The sequence below is a fragment of the Choloepus didactylus genome (assembly GCF_015220235.1).
Source record: "Choloepus didactylus isolate mChoDid1 chromosome X unlocalized genomic scaffold, mChoDid1.pri SUPER_X_unloc1, whole genome shotgun sequence".
NCBI classification, from domain to species: domain Eukaryota; kingdom Metazoa; phylum Chordata; class Mammalia; order Pilosa; family Megalonychidae; genus Choloepus; species Choloepus didactylus.
Genome location: NW_023637621.1, coordinates 1,951,513 through 1,967,625, shown reverse-complemented (window position 1 = coordinate 1,967,625; position 16,113 = coordinate 1,951,513). Strand labels below are relative to the sequence as shown.

At 42.5% G+C, this 16,113-nt stretch overlaps 1 protein-coding gene across 1 annotated transcript in view; it reads left to right on the top strand.

Moving 5' to 3' along the window:
• Positions 1-16,113, top strand: part of ARSD (arylsulfatase D) — a 38,436-nt gene that overhangs the window by 17,305 nt on the left and 5,018 nt on the right. Inside the window, exons 5-9 of the mRNA XM_037824611.1 lie at positions 3,233-3,656; positions 3,878-4,014; positions 5,577-5,702; positions 13,255-13,417; positions 14,371-14,492. Of these exons, the coding sequence (XP_037680539.1) occupies positions 3,233-3,656; positions 3,878-4,014; positions 5,577-5,702; positions 13,255-13,417; positions 14,371-14,492 (972 nt within the window). The remainder of the gene's footprint in view (positions 1-3,232; positions 3,657-3,877; positions 4,015-5,576; positions 5,703-13,254; positions 13,418-14,370; positions 14,493-16,113) is intronic.

Here is a 16,113-nt window from a genome sequence, read left to right as displayed (position 1 = left end):
GTTATGCTTTCCTGCAGCAATAGGATACAAAGCACAACCAGCAAAGGGACAAGGCACATAAAATGAATTCTAGGGAAAACCGGGCACATGTTTCCAGAGACCCTTCTCAGGGAGTCACACAGGATGCCCTGAATTCCCCCACTAACAAGCTGGGACAACATGTGTGAAATGTCCTTCACCAGGGATGCTCATGAGAGATTCAGCACCCAGGGCTTTTTCTATTGGAGGCTGGTCATGGAGTAATCCTCTGCTTAGCACCTATGAAAATCCCAGACTCCCAAAAGGGAAGCAGGTATTCTGCATAAACCACGTTATTTTCATAAACAGGCTATGAGCCATTCTTATCAGTTAGGGAACCTTCTGAAAGCCAAGTTCCCAGATGCCAGCCAAGAGCCCGCCTTCCATGCTGGCCTTTATTAGGACAGCACTCTCAGGCCTGCCATGGAAATGCTTTTCTGCACAGAGAGGGAGGGAGGGAGAGGTTAATGCCCAGCTGTCAAGCTCTGGGTACTTCTCTTGTCACCTCCTTACTTCCACAGCTTGTGAGTTTCAAAGTAGTATCCTCATTTCACTCAGGAGAAGGAGGCTGAAAGATGACATGGTCTGCCCCAACCCTACAGTCAGGGGAAGGCTTTCCCCACTTCTCAGCAAGCTCTTCCCACCCTCACAGCTGCTACTCCAGTCACAAGGAACCACAGCACCTCCACTTATTTTTAAATTCAGTTTTATTGAGATATATTAACATACCCTACAGGCATCCACAGTATACAATCAGTTGTTCACAGTACCATCATATAGTTGTGCATTCATCACCCCAATCAATTTCTGAACATTTTCCTTCCTCCAAAATAAGAATAAAAATAAAAGTATAAAAGAACACCCAAATCATTCTACCACCACCCCCACTCCATTTTTCATTTAGTTTTTGTCCACATTTTTCTACTCATCCATCCATATGCTGGATAAAAAGGAGTGTGATCTACAAGGTTTTCACAATCACACTGTCACCCCTTGTAACAGAAAGTTATACAATCATCTTCAAGAATCAAGTCTACTGGGTTGCAGTTTGACAGTTTCAGATATTTCCCTCTAGCTATTCCAATACACTAAAAACTAAAAATGGATGCGTATATAGCACATAAGAATACCCTCCACAGTGACCTCTCAACCCCATTTGAAATCTCTCAGCCACTGAAACTTTATTTTGTTTCATTTTGCTTCCCCCTTTTGGCCAAGAAGATGTACTCGGTCCCACGATGCCGATGCCGGGTCCAGGCTCATCCCCAGAAGTCATATCCTGTGTTTCCAGGGAGATTTCCATCCTGGGACACTCCCCTGTTATAGGGTACAGTTGGCTGGGGGTATTAAGCATTGTTTCTCCCCTTCAGAAATTCCTGATATTTTAGAAATAGCAGTTAAACCCCAGCCTCAAGGGCTTTTTCAAGGGTGTTATACAGGTCTACACTCTTACCTTTATTTGCCTTTCCCATCCTATAATGGAAAGCAAGGATCCTTAGCTACTTGAACTAATTGGAATGTTCCATTAATAACTCGCCACCATTGGGTCACTGTGCGTGACATCTTGGAGTTTTCTGCATCTCCCAATCTTTGAGCAGAATATTTTTTTAACTGGATAGATGGATTTACTCTTGTGTTCACCAGGATTAAAGACCTGAATATCAGTTGCTTCCATAAACATTTATTTTCCATTGCACACGCTCAATCTATTTTTGCAGGAAGATTGTTTTTTGTGGTCCAAAAGGTAGAAAGCTTTGAGGTGGGAAATTCTCCTGCATTTATTTTCTTCTCCACAAAACTCACCGTCTCTAAATATTTTTTTCCTTAAATGTAAAAAGGGAAGTGTGTGGGGACAAGACTCCTACAGGTTCCAAGGACAGTTCTTTTTTTTTCTTTTTTATTTATTTTGTTGAGATATATTCACATACCATACAGTCATACAAAGTGTACATTCAATTGTTCACAGTACCATTATATAGTTGTATGTTCATCACCAAAATTAATTTTTGAACATTTTCATTACCACATACCCAAAAGTAATAAGAATAAAAATTAAAGTGAAAAAGAACAATTAAAGTAAAAAAGAACACTGGGTGCCTTTTTTTCTTTTTTTTTTCTTTTTTTTTGCCCCCATTTTTCTACTCATCCATCCATACACTGGACAAAGTGGAGTGTGGTCCATATGGCTTTCCCAATCACATTGTCACCCCTCATAAGCTACATTTTTATACACTCATCTTCAAGATTCATGGGTTCTGGGTTGTAGTTTGATAGTTTCAGGTATCCACCACCAGCTAACCCCAATTCTTTAGAACCTAAAAAAGGGTTGTCTAAAGTGTGCATAAGAGTGCCCACCAGAGTGACCTCTCGGCTCCTTTTGGAATCTCTCTGCCACTGAAGCTTATTTCATTTCCTTTCACATCCCCCTTTTGGTCAAGAAGATGTTCTCCGTCCCACGATGCCAGGTCTACATTCCTCCCCGGAAGTCATATTCCACATTGCCAGGGAGATTCACTCCCCTGGGTGCCACGGACAGTTCATGAGTGCTGGGAAGGATAAGGTGACTTAGCCTTGGCCTCATGGCCAGTGCAACTCCTCCATCTGGAAATTAGGGCAAACAGTACATTGCAGCTTTTCCTTCTGGTTTTGTACCTGAACTTGAGCTGTCTAAGGGACTGGGGAACATAAAATAGACATGTCTCTGCTGACAACCCAGCTCAGGGACATTCCACTGGAGTTTGAGATATGGGCTTATTGTGTTCCATCCATATGATAATGCTTTAAGTTATTGCCATTAAAAAGATCCTTAAGGTCATTTCAATTAATAATTGATGGAGGGAACCAGTTACTGCTAATCTGTTATAATATTCAAGAGCCCAACACTTACTATCAAGAGGTTTCCTTTTAAGAAAAAATACTGGTAAATGATATATTATAAGCTCTGTGATCGCAGAGCTTGTAATACAAATGCTCTGGAAAATCTTAAGCCTTTAATTCCTTGATAATGATCACTACGTTTATACATTTCTTAGTATTTACAGCATATGGTATATCCCTTTAAACACTAATATCAAATTAATTCATTGCCTTTCTTAGTTCACATGTTTCTGTTTGTACATCTTCCTTCTCATTGGAACATCCAAATTATTCTGAGAAGGTGATGAGTGTTAGAGTATTCTAAATTTCTGGTCTATATATATTTTTTGATTTTTAGGAAAGTGGCACCAGGGGGTAAATTGTGAGTCACGCACTGACCATTGCCATCACCCACTAAACCACGGATTTGACTATTTTTATGGCATGCCATTTACTCTCATAAATGACTGTCAGCCAAGCAAACCCCCCGAAGTGGACGCCACCACGAGAGCAAAGCTCAGGCTGTACACCCAGGTGATGGCTTTGGGAATCCTCACCCTTGCGGCTGGCAAGACCTCTGGTTTGATCTCTGTTTCCTGGAAATTGGTTGTGGGGGCGGCCAGCCTTGTCTTCCTGTTTTTCGCATCTTGGTATGCCAGCTTTGGGTTTGTGCGTCGTTGGAATTGCATCCTGATGAGAAACCACGAAATCACAGAACAGCCCATGGTTTTGGAAAGAACAGCCCATCAGATGCTAAAGGAGGCAGTTTCCTATATTGAAAGGTAATAAAACTATCATTTGGAAAGGTTTAATTCTCAGAGCATCTGAGTGCTTGGGATTTTGTAAACCAGCATTACTAGGAGTGGGTCTGAGGAATTCAACCTTTTCATGTTGATTGTTTTCCAAAGTTAGCGTCTACTTTGAAACAGTGTAACCTATCAGATAGCATAGAAATGCATGTCATTGTATAGCATACTTTGTAATGTTGGGTTTCTTCTTTCAGAAATAAGCATGGGCCATTTCTCCTCTTTGTTTCCTTGCTACATGTCCACATTCCACTTGTTACTACAAAACAGTTTCTTGGGAAAAGCCGCCATGGCTTATATGGAGACAACGTGGAGGAGATGGACTGGCTAGTAGGTATGCCAAATTTATGGCCAAGTCTTACTCCCTTTTGCATTGACAGTATGGGAACAGACTGACCATCTTACGAGGAATCATGTTGCAGAGAAGAAAAAGAAAAAAGACAAAGAAAAGGAAAAAATTTGCAGAACATTCATTTGCTCCTTCAGTGTTTCAGACTCCCTAGCCTAATTAGCACAAATCCATTCTGCTACAAAGTCAATGATTTAAACTAATCATTAACAGTGTCAGAAAGCGAAGCCACAGTGTCGTCTTTTAGGACGATTAAGCAAAATCGCTTTCCTACTGTGGACTCTGAGAAATCCTGGAAAAGAAGCAATGGGGTTATAGAGGCTTAAAGGAAAGTAGACACCCAAATCCTTGCGGTATTTGTAGCATGTCCTGAGACAAGCCTGAAGAGGTGATAAGCCCCCAAATATGTGGATGAGTCAGGTTAAATATTTGCATTTTCAGGGCTGCAAATGTCCTTGTGCTTTTTGTGGATGAAACAACTGCTTTGTTTGCAGGTAGTTCTCTGCCACTGGTGTATCTTGGATCCTTGGAGACTAAAACCCACAGATGCTTGTGGACTTGGGTTCCTTCTCTTTAGACAAGGGCCTCTCTTCATTGTTTTTCACCACTTCCACCCTCCCCACTTCCTCAATACTCTTATTATAGACCTGCAAAACACACAGACAGGCTGTGTTTTAAACACAATGTGTACAAAATATTAGTTTTATGATTTTTTTTCTGTTTTCTGTATTTGCAGTATCTTTGTAGGCAGCCTTGAAGTATATGAACAATTAGATACATCTTAACATTTTGTGATTGTGGTCAAAAACGATGTAATCCCTTTTTAGCACTTTCTCCAAGAGGTGGCTTATACAAAAAGGGGGAAGTGTATTGAACCAGCTGATTCTGTTTTGTTTCCTTTGTCCTGTTTTAGTTTGCTAAAACTGACTTTATACAATATACCAAAAACAGATTGGCTTTTACAATGGGGATTTATTAACTTGTAAGGTTACAGTTATAAGTTACAGTTTACAGTTACAGTGGCAAACTGTAACTATACAGTTTACAGTTACAGTTACAATGGGGATTTATTAACTTATAAGTTTACAGTTCTGAGGCCGTGAATATGTCCAAATTAAGGTATCAACACGTGATGCTTTCTCCATGAAGACCTGCTTCTGGTGATTCTCAATGCACATGGTGACGTCTGCTCATCGATCCCTTCTCTCCTGGGTTTCATTGTTTCCATCTTCTGACTTTGGGGCTTCCTCTCTGTTTTTGTAGCTTTCTCTCTGTTTTCTGTGTCTCCTTCCTTCTCAGCTTCTCTGGCTTTTCTCTCTGAGCTTCTGTGTGTTTTCCCCTCCATATTCATCCCATTTATATAGAACTCCATTAGAGGATTAAAACCCACCTGGGGCATGCTTCAACTGAAATAACCTAATCAAAATGTCCCACTCACAATTGGTCCACACTCACAGGAGTGGTTTAAAAGAACAGGATCTTTTCTGGGGTACATACAGCTTCTAACTATCACAGTCCTGAAACTTTCCCCCTTTTTTTTTGGAAAGGTGAAATTCTTAATGCCATTGAAGAAAATGGTTTGAAGAACACAACATTCACATATTTCACCTCTGATCATGGAGGACATTTGGATCATGGAGGACAGTTGGGAGGATGGAATGGAATATATAAAGGTAAGACAGAAGGACATTGGATTTAAGGGACAGATCCATGATCAATCGATTGATCATCCCCTATGAAGCATCCATAAATGAAAGAGTTTGCTCATTCAACAAGGATTTATTGAGTACCTCCTGTTTTAGTTTCTTACACTACTATTTTAGTTTGCTAGGCTGTGGAAGGCAGCTCCCACAAAATGCGTTGGCATCTAACAATGGTAATTTACTAGCTTACACTTGTGAGGCTGAGAAAAATGCCCAAAATGTCCAGAACAAGTTATCCACTTCCAATATACAAAGGATGGACAGTAATAAGATAAACAGTCCCATTCCCACAGGGAGAAATTGGAAGTAAAACAGGTCATGGATCCAAATAGTTCTGAAACCCTGGAAGGCATATTCCGTTAAATTTCAAGGTCTGAGAGTCATCTATGGAACGATGTTTTGTCCTTTGGGCCTGATGGAGCAGCCAACCCACCCTTTCCAAAGGCTTGTGCAGTGGACATGCTGTCTGCAAACCCTGGGGTGTAACCTCCTCCCTCTGAGAAAATTGGGGTGACAGCCAGGCTCTCTGCAAGGAACTTAGTCTACATACTTATATATTAATTTTCCAGGTCTATTGTAACAAAATACTAAAAGCTGGTTGGCTTAAACAATAGAAATTTATTGCCTCATAGTTCTGGGTGCAAGAAGTCCAACATCAAAATATCAGCAAGTTATGTTTCTCCAAAGTCTGTAGTATTCTGGTGGTAGCTTGCTGTCAGTCAGTCTCTGCCTCCATCACATTGTGATCTTGTCACCTGTATCTTCTGTTTCTTCTACTGACTGATGAAGTCCAATTTTCCTCTGATTATAAGGATTCCCCTCATATTCTATTAAGGCCCATCCTGATTCAACCGGGCCTCATCTGAATAGAATGCTTGAAGATCCTGGTTTTAGTTTCCTAAGATGCTGAAAGCAGATGCTCTGAAATGTGTTGGGTTTAACAATGGGGATATATTAGCTTACAGTTTCGAGGCTGAGAAAATGAACAAATGAAGGCATCACCCAGGCAATGCTTTCTTCCCAAAGACTGACTGCTGGTGATCCTTGACTGCTCTGCAACGTGGCAATGTACATGGCGGTGTCTGCTGGTTGCTCCCTTCTTTTCTGGGTTTTGTTGAGTTCAGCTTCTTATTTCTGGAGCTTCCTCTTGCTCTGTATACTCATTCCATTTATAAAAGCCTCCAGTAAGAGGATTAAGACCCACCCTGAATGAGGTGGGCCACACCTTAACTGAAGTAACCTCATCAAAAGATCCTATGTACAATGCGTTCACCCCCACAGGAATGGGTAAACTTTAAGATCATGTTTTTCTGGAGTGCATACAGGTACAATCCACCACAACCTAAATATAGACCAAGTTCCTACCTTGATGCCAAGAATAGAGAGAAAAAAAGATTCAGCCCTTCCATGAAGCATTAACATTTCAGTGGGAGAGAAAGATTTACAAATAAATCTTATTTGAAATGAAGTTGAAATGAACTTAAAAGAAATGTCATTCTTCATACAGCATACCCTAGGGTGAATGTAATACCTGTTTATGTGATCCTCTTTTCCAGAAAACATCAGTTTTAGGGTAGAATACCTTTATTTATATCAGTATTTTTTAAAAACCTGATGTATGAATCTTTCACACCTTGGGACGTTCCATGAGTATGTATGATTGCACTGGGCAGAATTCTAAAAATGCCTCTAACAAGATGTTCTCCCTAATTCCTGGAACCTGAGAATGAGATGTGATATCACGTCCATGAATTTGTTATGTTTTACTTTAAGATGGGGAGATTACCCAGGTATATCAGAACCCATCACCTGAGCTCTTCATAGCAGGGCACCTTCTCCAGCTGATGCAGAAGAGGAGGTCAGAGATTCAAAGTGTGAAGACTGGACACACCGTCGAGGCTTTCGAGGACGGGGTTGCTGCTTGCAAAGAAATGAAGGCAACCTTTGGGAGGGAGGGTGACTCCATCAGCTAGGAAATGGGGAATGTCAGTCCGACAACTTCCTGGAACTGGATTCTCCTACAAGCTAAATGAGCTTGGAAGTGGCTTCTTTGGTGCAGCCTTCAGATAAAAGCCGAGACTGCTGTCTCCTTTGTTTTAGCCTTGTCAGACCCCAGCCGGATAACCCAGTTGAGCCATTCCAGGCTTCTGTCCTACACATCGGTGACATAATAAATAGATGTTTTAAGCTGCCAAATTTGTAGTGATTTGTTACTCAGCAATAGGAAACGAATGTATTAGCATTAAAATTTTAACTCCAACCAGGAAGCATATTATTAGCAAGATTATGAATGCATCTTTCCCAGTTTAAAATCTTCCCACAGCAACATATTACATTTTAACTCCCATATGCAGGGTCCCTAGAGAGTGCAAGCATATTGTCTTACACTTGGTAGTTATTTGTCTCTCACAAGACCCAGTCTGGTTCCCACCCCACTTCCAGAGGTTCCTGGGTGGAGAGGGATGAGAATGAGGATGTCAAAGAAAACAGGCAGACATGACAAATCAGGAGAGGAAGGAAGGGAGTTCCCAGGCCCAATTTCCAATCCATCCACAAGGAAAAAGGCAGGAAGAAGGTGATGTCAACCATCCTTACATTTGTAAGAAGTTCCTGTACCACTTCCGTGAACTAAGGTGATGCACCGCTGGCCTTGCCATTTTCCAATCTCAACAAATACCTACAGGAAGCTATCTATAGCATCTTGGGGGTCTGGGAGTCTTTGGGAAGAAAGAGAATCTTGTGCTGAGTCTTGGTAATGCAGAGGGTTTCATGAGCCCAGGGAGGTGGGCTGGGGGCTGGTAGGGAACTTTCAGACAAAGCAGCAGTAGGTATAGAAAGCTACAAGGGGGAAGTCAGCAGGATGAGTCCGGGGGCCCACTAGCTTTTGATGGCTTGGACGTGGGACTTGCTTTAGCCATCAGCTGAGACTTAAATGCGGTCTGCATGCTGGAGTGTGTCCTCTCCTGCTGCCCTGAGAGCTTGATGTGAAGAAAGCTAGCCCAGCTTTTGGCCAAAGAGAGCTCAAATGCAGCAGAGATGAGCCTCCTCACGTGAGGTCCCTAGACCAGTAGTTCCTGTGCTGACCCAGGAGCTGACTACAGCAGGTGAGATCAGAAGAAGGAAAACCAGACAGCTGAATCCAGTACATCACTGACCCAGAGAACTGGGAGCTCGTAAAATGGTTATTTTAAGCTGGGTGGATTGCAATGCAGCAATAGATAACTATCATACTCCCATAATATTTAGGATCTAAAACAAGCAATGGTTTGAATATTTTTTTTCTTTTCCTTCTCTTTTTTTTTTATTTTGAAATAAATTCAAAGTTATAGGAACAGTTGCAAAAACAATACTAACCCCATACAAAGAATTCCATCATACCCTGACCTTCCTCCCCTGATAGCTCAATCCACCAACCTTAACATGCTGTCACATCGCTATTTCTTTCCCTCCCTCCCTATCTATCATCCATCATCTATTGCTCTGTCTTCTGAACATATGAGAGCTAGCTGCACACATCCTTGAACATACACTATAATTCATGTATACACTTCCCATGAACAAGAACATTCTTTTATGCAATCCCATTAAGCGCAGCTAAGTACAACAGGTTCAACAATGATACAAAGCTTACACTCTATATTTCCTTTACCTTATGTCTCAACTGTGTCCCTTTGAGCCACCTGTCTTCTATCCTCTAATTCCATCCAAGTTCATCCTTGGCATTCAATCATCTATTTAGACTGTCTTTTTTTTTTTTTTTAGTTGTGGGAACATATATACAGCCTAAATCTTCCCATTCCACCCCCTCCCTAGCCTTCCATTAGTGGGATTAATCACCTTTAGAATGTTGTAATGCTCTTTCCCACCATCCATTACTAGAAATTTCCCCTCACCTCAAACAGCAACTCCACCCTCATTTCTTAACTCCCCATTGCACCGTCCCCCATTTCTCTTAACCCGAACTCTACAATTCATCTCTATGGTTACATTCTCTGATAGTTTCTTTGTGTTTGCTGTGGGGGTTAAAATTAACCTCTTATATCCATAACAATTTTGTTTTTCTTTGATACCACCTCCACTTCAATAGGACACATAAACTATGTTCCTATACTCCTCCATTCCCCCACCTTTATACAGTTGTCTAAAATTACATATTTTACATTGAGTTCAAAACCGCTGATTTGTCATTAGGGTTTGTGTAATTTATATCATGCAGGAAGTAAATAGTGGAGTCACAGTTCAAAAATTATTGACTTCTATTTGTATTCCATTGTGGTTGGAGAATGTGCTTTGAGTATATTCAATTTTTTTTTTTTTTTAATTTCTTGAGGCTTGTTTTATGTCCCAGCTTATGGTCCCTTCTGGAGAAAGATCCGTGATCACTAGAGAAAAATGAGTGTCCTGGTGCTTTGGGATGTAAGGTACTATATATTTCTGTTAAAATTCTCTACATCTCTTTCTTCTTCCTGTTGTTTCTCTGTTGGTAGGGTTCCCTTTAGAATCTGAAGTAGGGCAGGTCTTTTATTGGCAAAGTCTCTCAGGATTTGTTTGTCTGTGAAAAATTTAAGCTCTCCCTCAAATTTGAAGGAGAGTTTTGCTGGATAAAGTATTCTTGGTTGGAAATTTTTCTCTCTCAGTATTTTAAATATGTCATGCCACTGCCTCCTCGCCTCCATAGTGGCCACTGAGTAGTCACAACTTAGTCTTATGTTGTTTCCTTTGTATGTGGTGAATTGCTTTTCTCTTGCTGCTTTCAGAACTGGCTCCTTCTCTTCAGTATTTGAGAGTCTGATCAGAATATGTCTTGGAGTGGGTTTATTTAGATTTATTCTATTTGGAGTTCACTGGGCATTTATGCTTTGTATATTTATATTGTGTAGAAGGTTGGGGAAGTTTTCCCCAACAATTTCTTTGAATACTCTTTCTAGACCTTTACCCTTCTCTTCCCCTTCTGGGACACCAATGAGTCTTAAGTTTGGACATTTTATTTTATCTATCATTTCCCTGAGATCCATTTTGATTTTTTCAATTTTTTTCTCCATTCTTTCATTTTCTGTTCTGTGGACTTCTAGGACACTGAGCTGTTGTTCATCTTCCTCTAGTCTTGTATTGTGAATATCCAGAGTCTTTTTAATTTGGCCAACAGTTTCTTTTATTTCCATAAGATCTTCTATTTCTTTATTTACTCTTGCAATGTCTTCTTTATGCTCTTCTAGGGTCTTCTTTATGTAGCTTATATCCTGGGCCATGGTCTTCTTGATGTCCTTTAAATCCTTCGCCATGCTTTCGTTCCTTGTTTGTGTTTCTTTGAATAATTCTGCGAGGAACTTCGTTTCTTCTGATAACTTGATTTGTGTGTTTGGAGTTGGATTCTCCATATCGTCTGGTTTTATCATATGCATTGAGATTTTCTGTTGTTTTTGGCCTCTTGGCATTTGCTCTGCTCGACAGGGTTCTTTTAGTAAAAAAAAAAAAAAAAAAAAAACCTATCTAATTTTTCAGAAACACTGTTTGGTGACGTACACTTTCTCTAACTAACCAGCAGATGGCGTCTGTGAGTCACCTATACCTCTCAAGTCAGTTCTCCACCTTGTCCCCGCCGTGAGTGGGGAAATGATTCTTGTGGGGTCCAGCCGGAGAACTCAGCCTGGGTGTGTTGCTGGAGCCGTCCGCCCTGAGTGCGGGGCGCTTGTACGGGTGGTCAGGGAGGAGGGACAGCCTCAATATTCAAATCCCCCCGGTTCCCGGAGATTCAAGGCCGCTGCAAGAGTCCAAGCCTTCATTTCATTTCAGCCCCAGCCCCTCTCTCTCGATGTCCCACAAACCACTGGACTTGGCGTAATGTCCCTGGGTTCTCCGAGCAGGTCCCCCCACTCAGCCGCGATCCTCCAGGACCTCTGCTGAGGGAATGCCGTGCTACGTCATCAGCGCGCGCCGTCCCTCAAGGGAAGCCCCAAGCCGCTGAGCCAAGCCAGCTCGCTTTCAGCTTTATGCAAAAATGGCTGAATGGGGCGTCTCCACACCCCCCTCCTCGCACAGTTCCTCCTTCCCAGCTCCAGGACAACTGGCGGGGCTCTGGGCTGTGGGCACGGCCCCGGGCAGGAGTTTATCCAGCCCTCCTGGGAGCGAGCTGCTAGCCGCGGGGATTCTTTCGGCTTCTGGTTCTCCTCTCCGTTCTCCCGGCCCCAGGGATATCTGCTGCGGGCTATCTTCCAGGCCAGACACCGAGAGGCCAGCCCAGCCCCCTCTTGCTGTGTTTTACTGCGTGTTTCCCACGATCGCACCTGCAGCCGATCGCACCTGCAGCCGCTCCTGGCTTTTCCCCTTTTTTCTTTTTCTTTTTTTTTTTTTAATTAAAAGAGCCCGTTGGTCTCCAGACGCCAAACCCTGGCTTCCCCGGATCACCACATGGCTGCGGGACTTCCAGCCAGCTTACTCACTCGTTTCAGAATGCAGACTCTCAGTTCCACCAAGTATATAGCCCCTGGGAACTAGCAGATCTCATCCAGCTGGCACATCGCTGTAACTGGTATTCTGGGTCATTCTCTGGTCCTTATCTAGTGTTTTCCATGGAGGTGTTCCTTAGCCCTGTCTCGCCTAGCCACCATCTTGGTTTCTCCGTCCTCGGTTTGAATATTATATGTTGTTTTGGCATCTCTACTCCTTTATGACCAATCAAGGCCCAAACCTGGAGTTGTTCTTAAAAGATGTTAAAATGTGGCAGTTCCATGGAAAGCAGAATCTTTGCCTCAAAGAATAACATTTATAACTTTTTCCATGTGCTCTCAAAGATCCATATTTCATTAGTTTTGATTGCATGGCTAGATATAACTCAATCCTCATTGGAAATAAGGGATATTCCATTGAGCAAGGTTTAGTTCTCTGCGTGTGAATCATTGACATGGTTCTTGCTGGGATGTGTGTATGTGTGTGCATTGCAGTTATGCAGCGCTGTGTAACAAATGACCCCAACACTTGGTAACTTAGTATCCTCAAACAACAATTCATATTTCACTCACCACTCAGCCATCTCAGCAGTTCTCAGTGGAGACAATTCATATCTGCTCTACTCAACATCAGCTGAGGCAGCTTGAAAGCTGGGTTCCAGAATGATCCAAAGACCCCCTCATCCACGTGCCTGTGGCTGATGCTGGCTGTTGACTGGAAAGATTCCTGAAGCTGGGCTGTCAGCTGGAAAATCTGCACACAACCCCTCTATGCAGCCTGGGCTTCCTTCCACGGCCTCGGCTTCCACATCTGCTTCTATGTCCTGCCTCAAAAGTCATGCACGCTGTTTGTGGAGGCAGCTACAACTTTCAGCTGAATGTCAAGTGCAGGAAATGGACTCCACTGCTGGGCAAGGGAGTGACAATGCTCTGGAAATATTGCAGTGGCCACTTTTAGAAAACACAGTCTACCCCCATGCTCACGTGTCCATGTGGATGTTTACAAACCTCAGTACCCAGCTACATATATTCATCTTGATGTCCCAGAGAATCCTAACAATGTCATTTTCTTGTAGGAGGAAAAGGCATGGGAGGCTGGGAAGGTGGGATCCGTGTCCCGGGAATATTCCGGTGGCCTGGGGTGCTGCCCGCTGGCCGAGTGATCGACGAGCCCACAAGCCTGATGGACGTCTACCCCACTGTGGTCCAGTTGGGAGGTGGCCAGGTGCCCCGGGACAGGTACTTGTGTGATAAGTTGGTTACTTGTCCCCTAATTCCTTAGCGTTGTCCTTTCTTTCTTTCACACTTCTGGGAAAAAAGCAAACAACACGAGAGCATTTTAAAAATTGTCACTTCTTCAAATGTAAGAGACAGCCTCATTTAAAATCAACATAACTGGTAATATATAAGATTAAATAAAATGAGATATTTGGTCAAACTACTTACTTTACATCATTGGCAAAAATGTTACATGTCAGCATAACAATGGGAAGATTAATTAATTAGAATGTGATACATTGTAAAACACCTTCCTATAATTTCCCGAAATAGAAGCCGCCCTGTAGGTTTGCAAGGCTCTGAAAATAGGATTTTGAAATGCTTTATCCCCTCAATATTAGCATATTACCAAGAGAAGATAATAGAAGTTAGCATTCTGTTACCAATTTGGTTTTATTTCACTTAAGGTAACAGATATTGTGTGTAGGCTGTTTCCTACCCTGCCACTCCCAAAAAGCATTTTCCTATATTAGGATGTATAATTAAAAAGAAATAAAGAGGCTACAAGTGGTTTTTATTTAAATAAATTTTATTTTTCAAAAATAAAAAGAAAACACATTTCCAGATAAAATAAAACAAAGGAACAAGAAAAACAAATATCCTGATAATAACTTCATTGCTTCCAATATGCTCCTACCATACCACACACACAAAAAAAATTAAGAGTGGCTTTAAGGAGTTTTAATTTTAGTGGTAATTGTATGCTGTAGAATGTCTGCTTGAAAATGGTTTCCAAAATTATTTTGGTAATTTAAGTATAAGAGGTATAAAGAATGTTTTGTATGACAAGGAAAAGGAAAATAGTTTTGTCCTAAATGACTGGTTATTTCAGAATGGAAAAGAGAAAATGTAGGACAAAAACCTGGATAGTTATAGAAAGTTGCAGAAAGTTTGCTGGTATCTTTCTGAACCAGGGTGATGGACAGCCACAGCCTGCTGTCCCTGCTGCAAGGAGCCACCGAGCACTCAGACCACGAGTTCCTGTTCCATTACTGTGGGGACTCTCTTCACGTGGCCAGGTGGCACCAGAAGGATGGTGAGTAGCTGTGCTCTCCCACCTGGCCAAGGCACACCCCTTCCTCATGCCGGCAAAGTGGGTGAGAGCCCTTTCATGTCCCAAAGAGGATGTCACGTGGTGCTGGGTTATGCATATAATCGGTGTTCTAGTTTGCTAATGCTGCTGGAATGCAAAACACCAGAGATGGATTGGCTTTTATAAAAGGGGGTTTATTTGGTTACACAGTACAGTCTTAAGGCCATAAAGTGTCCAAGATAACGCATCAACGATAGGGTACCTTCACTGGAGGATGGCCAATGGTGTCCAGAAAACCTCTGTTAGCTGGGAAGGCACGTGGCTGGCATCTGCTCCAAAGTTCTGGTTTCAAAATGGCTTTCTCCCAGGACGTTCCTCTCTAGGCTTCAGCTCCTCAAAAGTGTCACTCTCAGTTGCTCTTGGTCATTTGTCCTCTCTTAGCTTCTCCGGAGCAAAAGTCTGCTTTCAAAGGCTATCTCCAAAATGTCTCTGTAAGCTGAAGCTCCTCTCTCAGTTCCGGTGCGTTCTTCAAAGTGTCTCTCTTGGCTGTAGCTCCTCTTCAAAAGTTCACTCACGGCTGCACTGAGTTCCTTCTGTTTGTCAGCTCATTTATATGGCTCCACTGATCAACTCAGACCCACCCCGAATGAGTGGAGCAACACCTCCATGAAAAGTATCCAATCAGAGTCATCACCCACAGCTGGGTGGGGTGCATTCCAAAGAAACACTTAAAGAATTACAATCTAATCAACAATGATAACGTCTGCCCATGCAAGAGTACATCAAAGATAATGGCTTTTGGGGGACACAATATATTCAAACTGGCACAGTCGGTCTCAGTTTCTGGCACTGCTGTGACAAATAGCACTTAGTGGGCCAGCTTGGACAACAGGGATTTATTGGATCACAAGACCACAAGCACAGTATCAAGATATCAGCATAGCTCGCTTTCCCCTGGAGTCTGTAGGGGTCCTGGATTCTCCATCACACAGCTCTCTCTCTCTCTCTCTCTCTCTCTCTCTCTCTCTCTCTCTCTCTCTCTCTCTCTCTCTCTCTCTCTCTCTCTCTCTCTCTCCCTTCCTCCTGCCCTCCCTCCTCCCTCCCTCCCTCCCTCTCTCTCTCTCTCTTTCTCTCCCCCTTGTGTCAGCCCCTCTGGTTTGCCCTGCCTTCTGGCTTCTGCTCACTTCTGGCTTCAGACTGCATCAAATTTCCTCTGCCTTCTAAGTCCTAAGGATTAAGCCACACCTTGATTCAATCTGACCACACCTAAATAGGGTCTTGGAAAGCCATATTCACGAATGCATCCACACCTCAGCTGATAGTAGCATCTTCCAAGATCCTATCTACAAATGGTTCACACGCCCAGGAACACAGCTTAAGACCTGACCATGTCTTTGTTGGGACACAATTCAATCCCCAACACAGAGGAGAGGGTAAAGCTGCTCCCTGTGTTTTATCACAGTCAGCTGCGATTTATCAAGATGCGAACCAGGAGCACCCACCTTTGCCCATCCTGCTATTGAAAATATTACATTTATTTCCATTTATAAAAGTCATCCAGGGACACATGGGCAGTGCCCTAATTCAGGGTAGACGAATTAGCCGTTTTAGATGGACAGTTCTC